Source organism: Oncorhynchus mykiss, chromosome 16 (genome assembly GCF_013265735.2).
Source record: "Oncorhynchus mykiss isolate Arlee chromosome 16, USDA_OmykA_1.1, whole genome shotgun sequence".
NCBI classification, from domain to species: domain Eukaryota; kingdom Metazoa; phylum Chordata; class Actinopteri; order Salmoniformes; family Salmonidae; genus Oncorhynchus; species Oncorhynchus mykiss.
In genome coordinates, this window is record NC_048580.1 from 74,029,880 (window position 1) to 74,052,631 (window position 22,752).

Below are 22,752 nucleotides of genomic sequence, written 5' to 3' on the forward strand. Positions count from 1 at the left end.
CGCTAGCTCTCCTCTGGTCAACCTCGGGGTCGTAGTAACAGCCAAACGAGTGTTGGTTACAGTTACAGGCTGAAAGAAATACGAACAGAAAAGAATCGGACATCTGTTAGTACGCTAAATCGTACAAGATCAATCAATAATTTATTAAAATTTGAGATGGGTCAAAATCAATCTAGAACAAAAAAAAAATGAGAGATTGATCAAGATCAATAAATATCTTATAAAATGAGAGATTCGTCAAGATCAATGAAGAACTTATAAAATGAGAGATTCATCAAGCTCAATAAATAACTTGTAAAATAAGAGATTGATCAAGATCATTGAAGAAATGATCAGAACTACTAAATCAGAACTATGTCTAAGCTACAGTGAAACAAACAGGCAAGACAAGCAAGAAACACTGACACATTGGTTACTCTAGGATCAGGTAAGAATGACCTGTGTGTCAATATAGACGTATACAGTCACAGACGACGACACCAACGCAGAAAACATAACAGAGCAATTCTCCACCTCGGGGGACAGGCTGCCAGAGCTCAGTGGAGAGAGAAATGAAAGGAGGTGAGAAGAAAAAGGAGAGAAACCAAACAATATATATATATAGAAATGAGAAAGAAAGAAAAAGAGAGAAAGAGGAGAGAAAATAGAGACAGAGAAGAGAGAGAGAGAGAGAGAGAGAGAGAAGAGAGAAGAGAATAGAGAGAGAGAATAGAGAGAGAGGAGAGAGAGAAAGAGAAGAGAATAGAGAGAGAGAGAGAGAGAGACAGAGTAGAGAGAGAGAGGAGAGAGAGAGAGAAGAGAATAGAGAGAGAGAGAGAGAGAGAGAGAGAGAGAGAGAGAGGGAGAGAGAAAGATAAGAGAATAGAGAGAGTGAGAGGAGAGAGAGAAAGAGAAGAGAAAGAGTAGAGAGAGAGAGAGAGAGAGAGAGAGACCCTACAGTGAGCAAGGAAAGAACAATATCTAACTGATCAGAATGTACAGAGACATAAAAAGAGCTATATACATACTGTATCTCTGAGATTTTTTAAATTGTACCTTTATTTAACTAGGCAAGTCAGTTAAGAACAAATCCTTAATTTCAATGACAGCCTAGGAACAGTGGGTTAAACTGCCTGTTCAGGGTCAGAATGACATATTTGTACCTCGTCAGCTCGGGGTTTTGAACTTGCAACCTTCCGGTTACTAGTCCAACGCTCTAACCACTAGGCTATCCTGCCGCCCCTGGCAGACCTACTAGCTACCTACTACCTAGGTACCTACTACCTACTGTATCTCTGAAATACCTCTGGCTGACATTCTGTATCTCTGAGATACCACTGGCAGACCTACTGTATCTCTGCGATACCTCTGGCAGACATCCTTTGTTCTAGAACTAAAGAGATATCTCTGGCAGACATCTTTTATTCTAGAACTAAAGAGATATCTCTGGCAGACATCTTTTATTCTAGAACTAGAGATATCTCTGAAATACCTATAGACGTGTTATGTGTTTTAAAGCCTGAGGTCTGGTCTGACAGGTGTTTATCCCACACTATAGAAGATGAGAGACATAGTAGAGCATATGGTGATAAACAAATAAACAATATAGATGAAGGTCTCTTCTCATCCCAACCAAAACTATAATTTCCACAGCAGCTAGAACTAACTAATGACATGTCTTGTCAAATCCTTTTTCTCTTCAAAGGAGAAGAGGAGGTACAAGCCTTTTAAAAATTACAGATCAAGTTTCTCAGTACCTCCACAGTTTCTCAGTACCTCCACAGTTTCTCAGTACCTCCACAGTTTCTCAGTACCTCCACAGTTTCTCAGTACCGCCGCAGTTTCTCAGTACCTCCACTGTTTCTCAGTACCTCCACTGTTTACAGTATCTCCACTGTTTCTCAGTACCTCCACAGTTTCTCAGTACCTCCACAGTTTCTCAGTATCTCCACAGTTTCTCAGTACCTCCACAGAGAAATGTTAAAGTTCTCAGCAAGGTGTGGGGTCAATTCCATTTCATTTAAATCAATCCGGGAAGTAATTCAATTGACCCCATTAGTTAACTTCCTGAATGGACTGAATTTAAATGGAATTGACCTGTTCTCAGGGCCTTCTGATGTTCTTGTCTCCATCCTAGTGGACTGAGGGGTTGACATAGAATGGCCCTAATACTAAGATGCAGGAGAAATACAGATACGCTCTGTATCTACATCCTTCTGCCTTTTCTCACTGCTGTTCTGCAGTCAGAGCTGGAACCAGACCATATAAACTGGATTGAACTATACCAGACCATATCAGACCATATAAACTGGATTTAACTAAACCAGACCATATCAGACCATATAAACTGTATTGAACTAAACCAGACCATATAAACTGGATTTAACTAAACCAGACCATATAAACTGGATTTAACTAAACCAGACCATATAAACTGGATTTAACTAAACCAGACCATATCAGACCATATAAACTGGATTTAACTAAACCAGACCATATAAACTGGATTTAACTAAACCAGACCATATAAACTGGATTTAACTAAACCAGACCATATAAACTGGATTTAACTAAACCAGACCATATCAGACCATATAAACTGGATTGAACTAAACCAGACCATATAAACTGGATTTAACTAAACCAGACCATATAAACTGGATTGAACTAAACCAGACCATATAAACTGGATTTAACTAAACCAGACCATATAAACTGGATTTAACTAAACCAGACCATATAAACTGGATTGATCTATACCAGACCATATCAGACCATAAAAACTGGATTGAACTAAACCAGACTATATCAGACCATATAAACTGGATTGAACTAAACCAGACCACATTTTTTTTTGGGGGGGGGGGGGGGGGGGGGTGATAGAAGTAAAAACTATTTCAGGAAGCATTAGGATTAGATTAGATTAAGGGGAAAGAGAGAGGCATCCCAACCTTCCAAAAACCAAACACAGAAACACACACCACTGCTTGGCTTGGCAGCTCCATTTTGAACCAATCCAGATCTTAGATAAAGCTATTTTTACTGAGTCTGAGAAAAGTTGTGAGGGCTGTCAGTTCTTATCAGCCTTCAGCGAGAAGGAGGTGGCAGTAGCTTTAACCATACACTCTTATCCACAACACACACACACACACACACACACACACACACACACACACACACACACACACACACACACACACACACACACACAGACAGAAAGAGAGAGAAAGACAGAGAGAGATAGACAGAATGTCTTTATTGTTTTGAAACTTCTGTATGTGTAATGTTTACTGTTAATTGTATTGTTTATTTCACTTTTGTATATTATCTACCTCACTTGCTTTGGCAATGTTAACAGATGTTTCCCATGCCAATAAAGCCCCTTGAATTGAATTGACAGAGAGAGAGAGAGAGAGAGAGAGAGCGAGAGAGAGAGAGAGAGAGAGAGAGAGAGAGACAGAGAGAGACAGAGAGAGACAGAGAGAGACAGAGACAGAGAGAGAGAGAGACAGAGAGAGAGAGAGACAGAGAGAGAGAGAGAGAGCGAGAGAGAGACTTATCCACACTGATGTCAGCTCAGATCAGATTAAATGGGACTAGTGGGACTCAGCTCAGATCTAATGGGACGCAGCTCAGATCTAATGGGACTCAGATCAGATCGAGTGGGACTCAGCTCAGATCTAATGGGACTCAGCTCAGATCTAGTGGGACTCAGATCTAATGGGACTCAGCTCAGATCTAATGGGACTCAGCTCAGCTCTAATGGGACTGCTCAGATCTAATGGGACTGAGCTCAGATCTAATTGGACTCAGATCTAATGGGACTCAGCTCAGATCTAATGGGACTCAGATCTAATGGGACTCAGCTGAGGTCTAGTGGGACTCAGCTCAGATCTAATGGGACTCTGCTCAGATCTAATGGGACTGAGCTCAGATCTAATGGGACTGAGCTCAGATCTAATGGGACTCAGATCTAATGGGACTCAGCTCAGATCTAGTGGGACTCAGATCTAGTGGGACTCAGCTCAGATCTAGTGGGACTCAGATCTAATGGGACACAGATCTAATGGGACTCAGATCTAATGGGACTCAGCTCAGATCTAGTGGGACTCAGATCTAATCGGACTCAGATCTAATGGGACTCAGCTCAGATCTAATGGGACTCAGCTCAGATCTAATGGGACTCAGCTCAGATCTAATGGGACTCAGATCTAATGGGACTCAGATCTAGTGGGACATTCTGCTTTCATCAGACTGTGCATTGAAACAATACGATTGGCTGTTGTATAAGACTTTTTCTGCCTCTTGTCATTCCCTGACAGAGGTATTATGTTTGCGATGGACAGGATAGGTGTGTGGCTGTATCCAAACACCAACAAAACAACCCCTGAGGCTGTTTTGCTTCCGTAAGAATGACAGTGATAAACTAATGCCTAACAGGCACTACATTCCTTGGCTAATACCAGGGAAGGACTTCTGGAAACTGCCTCCAACTTTTTTCAGAGGGGGTTGGATGGTGATGAGTGGGTAGGGGTGGTGGGGTGAGGGAGGGAGGGAAACTCACGTTCACACTCGTTAGCCTGGTAAGTGGTCGCTGGTTTCCATGGAATCTGGTTGTATCCGGGGCAACACTGGTCACATGACGTTCCACAAGTGTTGTGTTGGCAGTCACACTGAAGCCTTTACAGAGAGGGAGGGAGAGAACGAAAACACACACATGAGTATCTATCAGATCAACAAACAGGAGATCAACGACCAAGAGATCAATGACCAAGAGATCAATAAACAGGAGATCAACGACCAGGAGATCAACGGCCAAGAGATCAACGACCAGGAGATCAACAAACAGGAGATCAATGACCAAGAGATAAACAAACAGGAGATCAACAACCAAGAGATCAACGACCAAGAGATCAACGACCAGGAGATCAACGACCAAGAGATCAACAACCAAGAGATCAACGACCAAGAGATCAACGACCAAGAGATCAACGACCAGGAGATCAACGACCAGGAGATCAACGACCAGGAGATCAACAAACAGGAGATCAACAAACAGGAGATCAACGACCAAGAGATCAACGACCAGGAGATCAACGACCAAGAGATCAACGACCAAGAGATCAACGACCAGGAGATCCAACGACCAGGAGATCAACAACCAGGAGATCAACGACCAAGAGATCAACGACCAGGAGATCAACGACCAAGAGATCAACGACCAAGAGATCAACAACCAGGAGATCAACGACCAGGAGACCAACAAACAGGAGATCAACAACCAAGAGATCAACAGCGAGGAGATCAACAACCAGGAGATCATTAAACATTAAATACTAACATAAGGCTAACACTAACACTAGGCTGATACTAGCACTAGGCTGATACTAGCACTAGGCTAATGCTAACACTAGGCTAATGCTGACACTAGGCTAATACTAACACTAGGCTAATACTAACACTAAGCTAACACTAACACTAGGCTAATACTAACATGAGGCTAATGCTAACACTAGGCTAATGCTGACACTAGGCTAATACTAACACTAGGCTAATACTAACACTAAGCTAACACTAACACTAGGCTAATACTAACACGAGGCTAATGCTAACACTAGGCTAATGCTAACACTAGGCTAATACTAACACTTGGCTAATGCTAACACAAGGCTAATACTAACACTGGGCTAATACTAACACTGGGCTAATGCTAACACTAGGCTAATACTAACACTGGGCTAATACTAACACTAGGCTAATACTAACACTGGGCTAATACTTGGGCTGAACCTTTATCTCCAGGTTAAAACTCCTCTACCTCTCTAACCTTCTTTCAGCTACAGTTAAAACTCCTCTTCCTCCATCAACTTTATTTTGTGCCATCAGAGAAAACATAGCCCACCCGCTCAGTTATAAACCCAGAGAGAACGCAGCTCTATCAGTGAAAGAGTTAATTCCTCTACAGTCCCAGAACTTCACCCTGCTTCACCCAGGCACATAATCCCATTTAACATGAACAACCTGCAGTTTACACCGTGTGGCCAAAACAGACCATTAATCTGGTCGTTCAAGGATAAAAGCATGTAGAACCATATACAGAGTTTTATCAAACATCAGGGGCCCGCTGCTGGTGTAATAACATAGACTTATAACCTCAAAACCTCTGAAGGATCGGACCCTTTTTTTTCCATTTTCACCTAAAATGACATACCCAAATCTAACTGCCTGTAGCTCAGGACCCAAATCTAACTGCCTGTAGCTCAGGACCCAAATCTAACTGCCTGTAGCTCAGGACCCAAATCTAACTGCCTGTAGCTCAGGACCCAAATCTAACTGCCTGTAGCTCAGGACCCAAATCTAACTGCCTGTAGCTCAGGACCCAAATCTAACTGCCTGTAGCTCAGGACCCAAATCTAACTGCCTGTAGCTCAGGGCCCAAATCTAACTGTCTGTAGCTCAGGACCCAAATCTAACTGCCTGTAGCTCAGGACCCAAATCTAACTGCCTGTAGCTAAGGGCCCAAATCTAACTGTCTGTAGCTCAGGACCCAAATCTAACTGCCTGTAGCTCAGGACCCAAATCTAACTGCCTGTAGCTCAGGACCCAAATCTAACTGCCTGTAGCTCAGGACCCAAATCTAACTGCCTGTAGCTAAGGGCCCAAATCTAACTGTCTGTAGCTCAGGACCCAAATCTAACTGCCTGTAGCTCAGGACCCAAATCTAACTGCCTGTAGCTCAGGACCCAAATCTAACTGCCTGTAGCTCAGGACCCAAATCTAACTGCCTGTAGCTCAGGACCCAAATCTAACTGCCTGTAGCTCAGGACCCAAATCTAACTGCCTGTAGCTCAGGACCCAAATCTAACTGCCTGTAGCTCAGGACCCAAATCTAACTGCCTGTAGCTCAGGACCCAAATCTAACTGCCTGTAGCTAAGGGCCCAAATCTAACTGTCTGTAGCTCAGGACCCAAATCTAACTGCCTGTAGCTCAGGACCCAAATCTAACTGCCTGTAGCTCAGGACCCAAATCTAACTGCCTGTAGCTCAGGACCCAAATCTAACTGCCTGTAGCTCAGGACCCAAATCTAACTGCCTGTAGCTCAGGACCCAAATCTAACTGCCTGTAGCTCAGGACCCAAATCTAACTGCCTGTAGCTCAGGCCCTGAAGCAAAGATAAGAATGTTCTTGATACGATTTGAAAGGAAACACTTTGAAGTTTATGTAAATGCGAAAGGAATGTAGTAGAATATAACGCAATAGATCTGGTAAAAGATAATACAATGAAAAAAACAACCTTTCTTTTGTATTTTTTTGTACCATCATCTTCGAAATGCAAGAGAAAGGCTATAATGTGTATTATTCCAGCCCAGGTGCAATTTATACTTTGACCACTAGATGGCATCAGTGTATGTGCAAAGTTTTAAACTGATCCAATGAACCATTATATTTCTGTTCAAAATGATATATCAAGACTGCCCAAATGTGCCTGATTTGCTTTTTAATAACTTTTCATGTTCAAAATTATGCACTCTCCTTAAACAATAGCATGGTATTCTTTCACAGTAATAGCTACTGTGAATTGGACAGTACAGTCAGATTAACAGCAATTTTAAGCTTTCTGCCCATATCAGATATGTCTATGTCCAGGGAAATGTTCTCGTTACTTGCAACCTCACGCTAATCACATTAGCCTATGTTAGCTCAACCGTTCCGTGGAAGGGACACCGATCCCAAAGACGGTTTAACTTTAAAAGGGTTGTAACCAAAGGTCAGGAGGTTCGCTGATACAATATCCTGCAGGATGTGTTTCAAAACGCCAAGGGGAAATAGAATGTTGATTTTCTAAGAGATTTTTAGAAGCCTGTTAGATTCACTCCATCAGGTGGAACGCAGTGCAGTGACCATCACATATAAAATACCACAGAGAAAATACCACAGATAAAAAAAAACACAGCATTGTCTTTTCCTGCTCCCCTCTTTCTTTATCAGATACACGTACGATCCGTTTAGTTAAACTTAAAATGTCCTCCACATGAACAGCTTGAAAAACACACGTCGTTATGTGACTTCATCCTCTGTGAGGACCTATACTTTAGGTGCTATCAGGCTGGTCTGCATTACAAGTGTGGGTGTTGCTATTTCAGACATCTAAGGAGTTATGTCATCAAAGGACAGCTGTACGCTGCACTCCAGACTACAGTATCACCTGCCAAAGCTGTAATCATATATATATATATATCTGTAGCCATTAAACAGCTGTTCTATAAAACATAAAACACCATATCTAGGAATTCACCATTGTGAGTTCTAAGAATTCACCATATCTAAGAATTCCCCAATGTGAGTTCTAAGAATTCACCATATCTAAGAATTCCCCATTGTGAGTTCTAAGAATTCACCATATCTAAGAATTCCCCATTGTGAGTTCTAAGAATTCACCATATCTAAGAATTCACCATTGTGAGTTCTAAGAATTCACCATATCTAAGAATTCACCATTGTGAGTTCTAAGAATTCACCATATCTAAGAATTCCCCATTGTGAGTTCTAAGAATTCACCATATCTAAGAATTCCCCATTGTGAGTTCTAAGAATTCACCATATCTAAGAATTCACCATTGTGAGTTCTAAGAATTCACCATATCTAAGAATTCACCATTGTGAGTTCTAAGAATTCACCATATCTAAGAATTCACCATTGTGAGTTCTAAGAATTCACCATATCTAAGAATTCACCATTGTGAGTTCTAAGAATTCACCATATCTAAGAATTCACCATTGTGAGTTCTAAGAATTCACCATATCTAAGAATTCACCATTGTGAGTTTTTATACAGTAGGGTTTTTATACAGAAATAGCGTGATTTAACGAGGTGACACTAGTCTTGAAATACTAACCAAAGGGCAAAACCTAGCTAGTCATTCTAGATCTATGCTTCGCTTTATCCCTTTGTGAAACTGTAGTCCTTGAGAGCTCAGAACCAAAGCTGTGTGTGTGTGTGTGTGTGTGTGTGTGTGTGTGTGTGTGTGTGTGTGTGTGTGTGTGTGTGTGTGTGAAGCAAGCCCATTGTACAGATCCATAGTTACACCAAAGGGCTTTAAAATAACTGGTTAAAATAAGGACGTGTGTTTAAACTATATGTCAGATTTCTCATTTCAACAGAGACAATTTTTTTCCATTAAGATAATGACTTTCTAGTGAGTCACAAATGAAATGTTTCTTTCTTCTAAAAAGAAGCAAAGCCTAATGCAATCTCGTCCCTTGCAAACCCCCACTAACAGAAATATGTGTGGACTCTGGCTGACAGTAGAAGTGGTTCTCTAGAGGGTGGACTCTGGCTGACAGTAGAAGTGGTTCTCTAGAGGGTGGACTCTGGCTGACAGCAGGAGTGGTTCTCTAGAGGGTGGACTCTGGCAGACAGCAGGAGTGGTTCTCTAGAGGGTGGACTCTGGCTGACAGCAGAAGTGGTTCTCTAGAGGGTGGACTCTGGCTGACAGTAGAAGTGGTTCTCTAGAGGGTGGACTCTGGCTGACAGCAGAAGTGGTTCTCTAGAGGGTGGACTCTGGCTGACAGTAGAAGTGGTTCTCTAGAGGGTGGACTCTGGGTGACAGCAGAAGTGGTTCTCTAGAGGGTGGACTCTGGCTGATAGCAGAAGTGGTTCTCTAGAGGGTGGACTCTAGCTGACAGCAGAAGTGGTTCTCTAGAGGGTGGACTCTGGCTGACAGCAGAAGTGGTTCTCTAGAGGGTGGACTCTGGCTGACAGCAGAAGTGGTTCTCTAGAGGGTGGATTCTGGCTGACAGCAGAAGTGGTTCTCTAGAGGGTGGACTCTAGCTGACAGTAGAAGTGGTTCTCTAGCGGGTGGACTGCGGCTGACAGCAGAAGTGGTTCTCTAGAGGGTGGACTCTGGCTGACAGTAGAAGTGGTTATCTAGAGGGTGGACTCTGGCTGACAGTAGAAGTGGTTCTCTAGAGGGTGGACTCTGGCTGACAGCAGAAGTGGTTCTCTAGAGGGTGGACTCTAGCTGACAGTAGAAGTGGTTCTCTAGAGGGTGGACTCTGGCTGACAGCAGAAGTGGTTCTCTAGAGGGTGGATTCTGGCTGACAGCAGAAGTGGTTCTCTAGAGGGTGGACTCTAGCTGACAGTAGAAGTGGTTCTCTAGCGGGTGGACTGCGGCTGACAGCAGAAGTGGTTCTCTAGAGGGTGGACTCTGGCTGACAGTAGAAGTGGTTCTCTAGAGGGTGGACTCTGGCTGACAGCAGAAGTGGTTCTCTAGAGGGTGGACTCTAGCTGACAGTAGAAGTGGTTCTCTAGAGGGTGGACTGCGGCTGACAGCAGAAGTGGTTCTCTAGAGGGTGGACTCTGGCAGACAGCAGGAGTGGTTCTCTAGAGGGTGGACTCTGGCAGACAGCAGAAGTGGTTCTCTAGAGGGTGGACTCTAGCTGACAGCAGAAGTGGTTCTCTAGAGGGTGGACTCTGGCTGACAGTAGAAGTAGTTCTCTAGAGGGTGGACTCTGACTGACAGCAGAAGTGGTTCTCTAGAGGTGGACTCTGGCTGACAGCAGAAGTGGTTCTCTAGAGCGTGGACTCTGGCTGACAGCAGAAGTGGTTCTCTAGAGGGTGGACTCTGGCAGACAGCAGAAGTGGTTCTCTAGAGGGTGGACTCTGGCAGACAGCAGAAGTGGTTCTCTAGAGGGTGGACTCTGGCTGATAGCAGAAGTGGTTCTCTAGAGGGTGGACTCTGGCTGACAGCAGAAGTGGTTCTCTAGAGGGTGGACTCTGGCTGACAGCAGAAGTGGTTCTCTAGAGGGTGGACATGTTGAAAAGTAATCTTAGGCTACATCCCGAATGGCACCTTATTCCCTAGTGCCCTAGTTTTAACCAGGGCCTGGTCAAAACAAGTGCACTAAATAGGGAATAGGGTGCACTAAATAGGGAATATGGTGCACGAAATAGGGAATAGGGTGCACTAAATAGGGAATAGGGTGTACTAAATAGGGAATAGGGTGCACTAAATAGGGAATAGGGTGCACTAAATAGGGAACAGGGTGCACTAAATAGGGATTAGGGTGCACTAAATAGGGAATATGGTGCACGAAATAGGGAATAGGGTGCACTAAATAGGGATTAGAGTGCACTAAATAGGGAATAGGGATTAGAGTGCACTAAATAGGGAATAGGGTGCCTTACACAAACAACCTCCCTCATCTTTTTAACATATGTCTACTCTCTACAGGAATACCTATGGATCTAGTCGACTGGGCGTACTTATGGAGAAACACACACACACACACACACACACACACACACACAGGCCACATCTGCTTGTGGCGTGTGTAATCGGGGGGGGGGGGGGGGACATTTCACATCGCCAAGAGGAGAGGTATTCAGGCGTGACCAGGGAGTAGCGAGCACTCCGACACATTGTTATAGATTCATCGTCTCAAATGGGCACCCTATTCCCTACATAGTGCACTACTTTAGACCAGAGCCCAGTGTACTACAAAGGGGGTAGGGTGACATTTGAAACACAAAGCATAAATTCCTATATCTGGACCGTTTAACAGGGGAATGTTAAGAATGGTGACAGGCAGAGGAACAAACCATTTGTCAGTTTAAAATGTTGAAACCCCAACGTTAGGGTTAAGTGCTTTATTAAGCTTTTTACTGTAAGATAAACAGAAACGTGAAAAATCCTAACAAATTCCTGCTATCTTAAACAAACCACCTGTCGGACTCACTCTCTATGTCTGGTTCTCGTCTGATATACTGACGTGCTCTGGATACTAAAGATGTGTGTGTGTGTGTGTGTGTGTGTGTTAAAACACGAGGCATACAACCACCTCCATCCTCCGTAGAACTTAGATTTGGAATTGTTCCTCCTCAGTCATCCATCTCTGTCTTATCTTACTGCAGAATCACCCATCTTCAAGAGTGATCTAACTTTTCTGTGAAACTTCTCTACCTCTCCTTCCTCTTCTCTTCTGTTCTCCCTCTCGCTGTTCTCTCGCTCTTGTACGGGGCCATTAGCTAGATTTCCATCCGATCGGCAACAGATTTTCATGCAAAAAAAATCACAAAAATACAAAAGAAATCACATTAAAAAACAGAATGTGTATTTTCCCACCTGTTTTTTCCATCAAATTGACTTGTTGTGGATAAAAGGTTGTAAGTGAAAACATAGTGCACAATTAACATAAAAATGACTTTTGCAGTTAAATTCCCCATGTAAATGGGTTTCCATCTCTACTGGTGGTTCTGTCACAACAACAAAAAAATTGCATTTATAGGGCTATAGCAAATGTGCCCTCTCTGGTCTTGGCACGCGCTCTCTAGCCAACAGGTTGCAGATACAGTCCGGGTATAACCTACATCATGAGATTATTATGGATAAAAAAAAGAGAGCGAGATATTATTCTAATCTGTCAAATGATAGCCAAGGATAATTTCCGCCTCGTTTTGTTGGCAATGTTGCACATAGCCTGGTTCTCTTGAGTGCCAGGGACTGCCTACGGTTGCCTTTCTCAATAGCAAGGCTATGCTCACTGAGTCTGTACATAGTCAAAGCTTTCCTTAAGTTTGGGTCAGTCACAGTGATCAGGTATTCTGCCTGACCACAGTTTTTTTGTGTGTGTTTTTTTTGTTGCCAATGTGTCAAGTAATTATCTTTTTGTTTTCTCATGATTTGGTTGGGTCTAATTGTGTTGCTGTCCTGTGGCTCTGTGGGGTGTGTTTGTGTTTGTGAACAGAGCCCCAGGACCAGCTTGCTTAAGGGGACTCTTCTCCAGGTTCATCTCTCTGTAGGTGATGGCTTTGTTATGGAAGGTTTGTGAATCACTTCCTTTCAGGTGGTTGTATGATTTCTCTCTCTCTTTCTCCACCTTTATTTTCTCTCCATGTATAATTTAAGAGATGTGTTTTGACAAATCACAGAGCACTTTGCATATACAAGGTATAATTTGTTGTCGTGCATAAAATGGAACCAGCTGACTCTTAAACCCATAGCTAGAGGGAACATTGTAGAGAGTAGACACACTCTCTGTAGAGAGTAGACATATGTTAAAGAGATGAGGGAGGTTGTTTGTGTAAGGCAACCTATTCCCTATTTAGTGCACCCTGTTCCCTATTTAGTGCACCCTATTCCCTATTTAGTGCACCCTATTCCCTATTTAGTGCACCCTATTCCCTATTTAGTGCACCCTATTCCCTATTTCGTGCACACTATTCCCTATTTAGTGCACCCTATTCCCTATTTAGTGCACCCTATTCCCTATTTAGTGCACCCTATTCCCTATTTCGTGCACCCTATTCCCTATTTAGTGCACCCTATTCCCTATTTAGTGCACCCTATTCCCTATTTCGTGCACCCTATTCCCTATTTAGTGCACCCTATTCCCTATTTCGTGCACCCTATTCCCTATTTAGTGCACACTATTCCCTATTTAGTGCACCCTATTCCCTATTTAGTGCTAATGATCAAATTACCAGCAAGTAAGGAAGAAATCTGCTATATTTTTTTATTATTTTTATTTAATTAACCTTCATTTAACCAGGCAAGTCAGTTAAGAACAAATTCTTATTTACAATGACGGCCTAGGAACAGTGGGTTAACTGCCTGTTCAGTTAACTGCCTACTCTGCCGCCCCAATTGAGATTGAGTCATGGCAGTATTCTCCTACGACAGCCAAGACAAATTAATTAACCTAATCTATTGAGGTGTAGTAACCTCTACATAATCTATTGTAGTGTAGTAATCTCTACAAAATCTATTGAGGTGTAGTAACCTCTACATAATCTATTGAGGTGTAGTAATCTCTACATAATCTATTGAAGTGTAGTAACCTCTACATAATCTATTGAGGTGTAGTAATATATATTCTATAATCTATTGAAGTGTAGTAATCTCTACATAATCTATTGAAGTGTAGTAATCTCTACATAATCTATTGAGGTGTAGTAATCTCTACATAATCTATTGAGGTGTAGTAATCTCTACATAATCTATTGAAGTGTAGTAACCTCTACATAATCTATTGAGGTGTAGTAATATATATTCTATAATCTATTGAAGTGTAGTAATCTCTACATAATCTATTGAAGTGTAGTAATCTCTACAAAATCTATTGAGGTGTAGTAACCTCTACATAATCTATTGAGGTGTAGTAATCTCTACATAATCTATTGAAGTGTAGTAACCTCTACATAATCTATTGAGGTGTAGTAATATATATTCTATAATCTATTGAAGTGTAGTAATCTCTACATAATCTATTGAAGTGTAGTAATCTCTACATAATCTATTGAGGTGTAGTAATCTCTACATAATCTATTGAGGTGTAGTAATCTCTACATAATCTATTGAAGTGTAGTAACCTCTACATAATCTATTGAGGTGTAGTAATATATATTCTATAATCTATTGAAGTGTAGTAATCTCTACATAATCTATTGAAGTGTAGTAATCTCTACAAAATCTACTGAGGTGTAGTAATCTCTACATAATCTATTGAGGTGTAGTAATCTCTACATAATCTATTGAGGTGTAGTAATCTCTACATAATCTATTGAGGTGTAGTAATATATATTCTATAATCTATTGAAGTGTAGTAATCTCTACATAATCTATTGAAGTGTAGTAATCTCTACAAAATCTATTGAAGTGTAGTAATCTCTACAAAATCTATTGAGGTGTAGTAATATATATTCTATAATCTATTGAAGTGTAGTAATATATATTCTATAATCTATTGAAGTGTAGTAATCTCTACATAATCTATTGAGGTGTAGTAATCTCTACATAATCTATTGAGGTGTAGTAACCTCTACATAATCTATTGAGGTGTAGTAATCTCTACATAATCTATTGAAGTGTAGTAATCTCTACAAAATCTATTGAGGTGTAGTAATATATATTCTATAATCTATTGAGGTGTAGTAATCTCTACATAATCTATTGAGGTGTAGTAATATATATTCTATAATCTATTGAGGTGTAGTAATCTCTACATAATCTATTGAGGTGTAGTAATCTCTACATAATCTATTGAGGTGTAGTAATATATATTCTATAATCTATTGAGGTGTAGTAATCTCTACATAATCTATTGAGGTGTAGTAATCTCTACATAATCTATTGAGGTGTAGTAACCTCTACATAATCTACTGAGGTGTAGTAATCTCTACATAATCTATTGTAGTGTAGTAATCTCTACATAATCTATTGAGGTGTAGTAATATATATTCTATAATCTATTGTAGTGTAGTAATCTCTACATAATCTATTGAGGTGTAGTAACCTCTACATAATCTATTGTAGTGTAGTAATCTCTACATAATCTATTGAGGTGTAGTAACCTCTACATAATCTATTGAGGTGTAGTAACCTCTACATAATCTATTGAGGTGTAGTAATATATATTCTATAATCTATTGAGGTGTAGTAATCTCTACATAATCTATTGAGGTGTAGTAATCTCTACATCATCTATTGAAGTGTAGTAATCTCTACATAATCTATTGAAGTGTAGTAATCTCTACATAATCTATTGAAGTGTAGTAATCTCTACATAATCTATTGAAGTGTAGTAATCTCTACATAATCTATTGAGGTGTAGTAATCTCTACATAATCTATTGAAGTGTAGTAATCTCTACATAATCTATTGAAGTGTAGTAATCTCTACATAATCTATTGAGGTGTAGTAACCTCTACATAATCTATTGAGGTGTAGTAATCTCTACATAATCTATTGAAGTGTAGTAATCTCTACATAATCTATTGAAGTGTAGTAATCTCTACATAATCTATTGAAGTGTAGTAATCTCTACATAATCTATTGAGGTGTAGTAATCTCTACATAATCTATTGAAGTGTAGTAATCTCTACATAATCTATTGAAGTGTAGTAATCTCTACATAATCTATTGAAGTGTAGTAATCTCTACATAATCTATTGAAGTGTAGTAATCTCTACATAATCTATTGAGGTGTAGTAATCTCTACATAATCTATTGAAGTGTAGTAATCTCTACATAATCTATTGAAGTGTAGTAATCTCTACATAATCTATTGAGGTGTAGTAATCTCTACATAATCTATTGAGGTGTAGTAACCTCTACATAATCTATTGAGGTGTAGTAATCTCTACATAATCTATTGAAGTGTAGTAATCTCTACATAATCTATTGAAGTGTAGTAATCTCTACATAATCTATTGAAGTGTAGTAATCTCTACATAATCTATTGAGGTGTAGTAATCTCTACATAATCTATTGTAGTGTAGTAACCTCTACATAATCTATTGAGGTGTAGTAATCTCTACATAATCTATTGAAGTGTAGTAATCTCTACATAATCTATTGAAGTGTAGTAATCTCTACATAATCTATTGAGGTGTAGTAATCTCTACATAATCTATTGAGGTGTAGTAACCTCTACATAATCTATTGAGGTGTAGTAATCTCTACATAATCTATTGAAGTGTAGTAATCTCTACATAATCTATTGAAGTGTAGTAATCTCTACATAATCTATTGAAGTGTAGTAATCTCTACATAATCTATTGAGGTGTAGTAATCTCTACATAATCTATTGTAGTGTAGTAATCTCTACATAATCTATTGAGGTGTAGTAATCTCTACATAATCTATTGAAGTGTAGTAATCTCTACATAATCTATTGAGGTGTAGTAATCTCTACATAATCTATTGAAGTGTAGTAATCTCTACATAATCTATTGAGGTGTAGTAATCTCTACATAATCTATTGAGGTGTAGTAACCTCTACATAATCTATTGAGGTGTAGTAATCTCTACATAATCTATTGAAGTGTAGTAATCTCTACATAATCTATTGAGGTGTAGTAATCTCTACATAATCTATTGAGGTGTAGTAATCTCTACATAATCTATTGAGGTGTAGTAATCTCTACATAATCTATTGAGGTGTAGTAATCTCTACATAATCTATTGAAGTGTAGTCATTTCTATTCTATAATCTATTGAGGTGTAGTAATATATATTCTATAATCTATTGAGGTGTAGTAATCTCTACATAATCTATTGAGGTGTAGTAATATATATTCGAGAATCTATTGAGGTGTAGTAGTCTCTACATAATCTATTGAGGTGTAGTAATCTCTACATAATCTATTGAGGTGTAGTAATATATATTCTATAATCTATTGAGGTGTAGTAATCTCTACATAATCTATTGAGGTGTAGTAATCTCTACATAATCTATTGAGGTGTAGTCATTTCTATTCTATAATCTATTGAGGTGTAGTCATTTCTATTCTATAATCTATTGAGGTGTAGTCATTTCTATTCTATAATCTATTGAGGTGTAGTCATTTCTATTCTATAATCTATTGAGGTGTAGTCATTTCTATTCTATAATCTATTGAGGTGTAGTCATTTCTATTCTATAATCTATTGAAGTGTAATCATTTCTATTCTATAATCTCTCATCTATTAGTGTATAATCAGACTGTCCATCTTACTTGTAGGGGTCGTTGGGGTCCTGTGGATCGCAGGCCTCAGCGTGTCCGTTACACACACAGCGTCCTCCGATACTGATGTCCTTGATACTGTAGTAATACTGCAGAGAAACAGGCACAGCACGAAGACATTAAATCATTGTAACTGACTATTGTAGCTTCATTCAGACTAGTCAGATTGGCACACAGTTTGACAGGCTGTAGTACGGGACGGTTTCAAGTTAAAGACCCTTACCCTCTGACCCCTTCTCTACCTCCTGTCCTCCTTACCCTCTGACCCCTTCTCTACCTCCTGTCCTCCTTACCCTCTGACCCCTTCTCTACCTCCTGTCCTCCTTACCCTCTGACCCCTTCTCTACCTCCTGTCCTCCTTACCCTCTGACCCCTTCTCTACCTCCTGTCCTCCTTACCCTCTGACCCCTTCTCTACCTCCTGTCCTCCTTACCCTCTGACCCCTTCTCTACCTCCTGTCCTCCTTACCCTCTGACCCCTTCTCTACCTCCTGTCCTCCTTACCCTCTGACCCCTTCTCTACCTCCTGTCCTCCTTACCCTCTGACCCCTTCTCTACCTCCTGTCCTCCTTACCCTCTGACCCCTTCTCTACCTCCTATCCTCCTTACCCTCTGACCCCTTCTCTACCTCCTGCCCCCCTACTCTCTGACCCCTTCTCTACCTCCTGCCCCCCCTACTCTCTGACCCCTTCTCTACCTCCTGCCCCCTTACTCTCTGACCCCTTCTCTACCTCCTGCCCCCCTACTCTCTGACCCCTTCTCTACCACCTGCCCCCCCTACACTCTGACCCCTTCTCTACCACCTGCCCCCCCTGACCCCTTCTCTACCACCTGCCCCCCCCCCCCTCTGACCCCTTCTCTACCACCTGCCCCCTACCCTCTGACCCCTTCCCTACCTCCTGGCCCCCCACCTTCTCACCCCTGTACCCATCAGTACCCACCCTGCGTGTGACGGTGGGGTCGCGGAGGGCCTTGTATCCTAACCCAGTACCCATCAGTACCCTAACCCAGTACCCTAACCCAGTACCCTAACCCAGTACCCACCCTGCGTGTGACGGTGGGGTCGCGGAGGGCCTTGTATCCTAACCCAGTACCCTAACCCACTACCATGTGTCCTAACCCACTACCCACCCTGCGTGTGACGGTGGGGTCGCGGAGGGCCTTGTATCCTAACCCAGTACCCTAACCCAGTACCCATCAGTACCCACCCTGCGTGTGACGGTGGGGTCGCGGAGGGCCTTGCCCATCAGGTGTCCCAGGAGGGTGTTGGTTCTGAGGAAACGGAGACGGATGTTGGTGGCCTTGGTGAAATCCCTCAGGACTGGAGAGTAGGAGAAGTTCATAGCCCCGGGACGCCCGTTCACTAGAGACACCACCACCTGGGAGAGAGGGACGATGTCACACACACACTCAGTAGGTATACACACACACACACGCTGTAACACTCACATACACAAATAGACGTGTGGCACTCATTTACACACATTCAGTATGTGTACGTATTCACACACACACACACACACACACACACACACACACACCACTGTACCTCTCCATTCTCCAGGGGTACGATGCGGGAGTATTCAGTGGTACAGATGACGTCATTGTCGGAGTTGATCCGTTCAATGGTTCGCTGTCCGAAGCGCTCAATGCAGTCTCTCTTAGAAGCTGTTAAATACACATATAAACACATATAAACACATATAAACACATATAAACACAAACACATATAAACACATTAACATTTATAAACACATATTAACATATATAAACATATATAAACACATATTAACACATATAAACATATATAAACGCATAAACACATATTAACATATGTAAACACATATTAACATATATAAACACATATTAACATATATAAACACATATAAACACATATTAACATATATAAACACATATTAACATATAATACATAGAATTGCTTGATGCAGTCAGAAGCTAAACACAGTACAGTGATATGAGCTATGAGCTGTGTGTTGGATATGAGCTGTGTTAGATATGAGCTATGAGCTGTGTGTTGGATATGAGCTATGAGCTGTGTGTTGGATATGAGCTATGAGCTGTGTGTTGGATATGAGCTATGAGCTGTGTGTTGGATATGAGCTGTGTGTTGGATATGAGCTGTGTGTTGGATACGAGCTGTGTGTTGGATATGAGCTATGAGCTGTGTGTTGGATATGAGCTGTGTGTTGGATATGAGCTGTGTGTTGGATATGAGCTATGAGCTGTGTGTTGGATATGAGCTGTGTGTTAGATACGAGCTGTGTGTTGGATATGAGCTATGAGCTATGTGTTGGAAATGAGCTGTGTGTTGGATACGAGCTGTGTGTTGGATACGAGCTGTGTGTTGGATATGAGCTATGAGCTGTGTGTTGGATATGAGCTGTGTGTTGGATATGAGCTGTGTGTTAGATACGAGCTGTGTGTTGGATATGAGCTATGAGCTGTGCATTGGATATGAGCTGTGTTGGATATGAGCTATGAGCTGTGTGTTGGATATGAGCTATGAGCTATGTGTTGGATATGAGCTGTGTTAGATATGAGCTATGAGCTATGTGTTGGAAATGAGCTGTGTGTTGGATATGAGCAATGAGCTGTGCATTGGATATGAGCTGTGTTGGATATGAGCTATGAGCTGTGTGTTGGATATGAGCTATGAGCTATGTGTTGGATATGAGCTGTGTTAGATATGAGCTATGAGCTGTGTGTTGGATATGAGCTATGAGCTGTGTGTTGGATATGAGCTATGAGCTGTGTGTTGGATATGAGCTATGAGCTATGTGTTGGAAATGAGCTGTGTGTTGGATATGAGCAATGAGCTGTGTGTTAGATACGAGCTGTGTGTTGGATATGAGCAATGAGCTGTGCATTGGATATGAGCTGTGTTGGATATGAGCTATGAGCTGTGTGTTGGATATGAGCTGTGTGTTGGATATGAGCTATGAGCTGTGTGTTAGATACGAGCTGTGTGTTGGATATGAGCTATGAGCTATGTGTTGGATAGGAGCTGTGTGTTGGATATGAGCTGTGTGTTGGATATGGGATATGAGCTGTGTGCTGGATATGAGCTGTGTGTTGGATATGAGCTATGAGCTATGTGTTGGATAGGAGCTATGAGCTGTGTGCTGGATATGAGCTGTGTGTTGGATATGAGCTATGAGCTGTGTGTTGGATATGAGCTATGAGCTATGTGTTGGATATGAGCTGTGTGTTGGATATGAGCTATGAGCTATGTGTTGGATATGAGCTGTGTGTTGGATAGGAGCTGTGTGTTGGATATGAGCTGTGTGTTGGATATGAGCTGTGTGTTGGATATGAACTGTGTGTTGGATATGGGATATGAACTGTGTGCTGGATATGAGCTGTGTGTTGGATATGAGCTATGAGCTATGTGTTGGATAGGAGCTGTGTGTTGGATATGAGCTGTGTGTTGGATGTGAGCTGTGTGTTGGATATGAGCTGTATGTTGGATATGAGCTGTGTGTTGGATGTGAGCTATGAGCTGTGTGTTGGATATGAGCTGTGTGTTGGATATGATATATGAGCTGTGTGTTGGATATGAGCAATGAGCTATGTGTTAGATATGAGCTGTGTGTTGGATATGAGCTCAGAGCTGTGTGTTGGATATGAGCTGTGTGTTGGATATGAGCTATGAGATGTGTGTTGGATATGAGCTATATGTTAGATATGAGCTGTGTGTTGGATATGAGCTGTGTGTTGGATATGAGCTATGAGCTGTGTGTTAGATATGAGCTATGAGCTGTGTGTTGGACATGAGCTATGAGCTGTGTGTTGGATATGAGCTATGAGCTGTGTGTTGGATATGAGCTGTGTGTTGGATATGAGCTGTGTGTTGGAGAGAGCAGTTCAGTTCAGGCTGCTCAGTTACTGTTTATCCTTCCTCTAACCTCTCCTAAAAAAAAAAAAAACTTTGCAAATAAATCTATCCTATAAATCACTGTGAAGTTGTCAAGTGAAGTTGTCTTTCCTGTCCCCCAGCCACAGAGAAACAGAGATAAATGGTTGTTCTGATGTTTAGAGTTGTTATACACACAGAGCGACTATAGACCGTATAGTGGTACTCTGTGTGTCAACCATTGGGGGGGGGGGGGGAAACAATAAAGTTTTTTTTCTACCAGCAGCTGTGAACTTCTCTCTCTGAGGTAGAGTATGGGCTCAGGCAGAGGGCTCGTGTAAAATATTCTCTCAGTTCTCTTATTCTCTCTCAGTTCTTCGGGATATTGACCTTTTTCTCTCTTTCGTGGACAGAAGTGGAATAGTTCTGAAGTATTCAGGGAATGTGTGACTGTGGGGGTGAGATGTGGCCTGTAGTCATTCCAAGCCTTTCTGTGTGTCTCTGTTTATTGAGTTGGTCTACGACAGGCAGCAGGCAGCAGGTAGTGACACTGCCTTTCCTCACTGGAAATGATATTGCTCTATTATATTCGAAAATAACCTGATATATTTCATTCTTCAGCTGTTTTCCTTCCCAAAAGCTCAGATCAGAGCTTCGCGTCATGATGATGAAGACACCAAATATATTCTTTGTCAGAATGGGGCAGTGAGTGTCTCCAGGCTTTAGCTCAACAGGCTAACACAGTCTGGTGCTGCTCAGATGACCTGAGTTCAAAGGCAGTCTATCAAACACAAAGTTAAACTTCTCACGTCTCTTCGGATCAGTCCAAGGTATGACAATAGCTTTTTAGCTACTAGTGTTACATTAGATTGGTATCATTTGCCTTCTATAGGATGCTATTGATCTGGTGATAATAATATCTCTCTCTCTCTCTGTCTCTCTCTGTCTCTCTCTCTCTCTCTCCCTCTCCCTCTGTCTCTCTCTCTCTCTCTCTCTGTCTCTCTCTCTCTCAATTCAAGGGGCTTTTATTGGCATGGGAAACATAAGTGAAGTAGATAATATACAAAAGTAAAATAAACAAAAATGAACAGTAAATATTACACATACAGAAGTTACAAAACAATAAAGACATTACAAATGTCATATTATGTCTGTATACAGTGTTGTAACGATGTATAAATGGTTAAAGTACAAAATGGGAAATAAAGCAACATAAATATGGGTTGTATTTACAATGATGTTTGTTCTTCACTGGTTGCCCTTGTGGAAACAGGTTACACATCTTGCTGCTGTGATGGCACACTGTTGTATTTCATCCAATAGATATGGGAGTTTATCAAAATCGGGTTTGTTGTCGAATTCTTTGTGGATCTGTGTAATCTGAGGGAAATAT

At 41.2% G+C, this 22,752-nt stretch overlaps 1 protein-coding gene across 1 annotated transcript in view; it reads right to left on the bottom strand.

The window, feature by feature from the left end:
• lama5 (laminin, alpha 5) overlaps positions 1 to 22,752 on the bottom strand; it is a 276,711-nt gene that overhangs the window by 150,692 nt on the left and 103,267 nt on the right. The window contains exons 4-8 of the mRNA XM_036947797.1: positions 19,035 to 19,153; positions 18,694 to 18,864; positions 17,478 to 17,575; positions 4,544 to 4,659; positions 1 to 69 (exon numbers count right to left, since the gene is read on the bottom strand). The exon at positions 1 to 69 is cut by the window's left edge and continues 50 nt beyond it. Of these exons, the coding sequence (XP_036803692.1) occupies positions 1 to 69; positions 4,544 to 4,659; positions 17,478 to 17,575; positions 18,694 to 18,864; positions 19,035 to 19,153 (573 nt within the window). The remainder of the gene's footprint in view (positions 70 to 4,543; positions 4,660 to 17,477; positions 17,576 to 18,693; positions 18,865 to 19,034; positions 19,154 to 22,752) is intronic.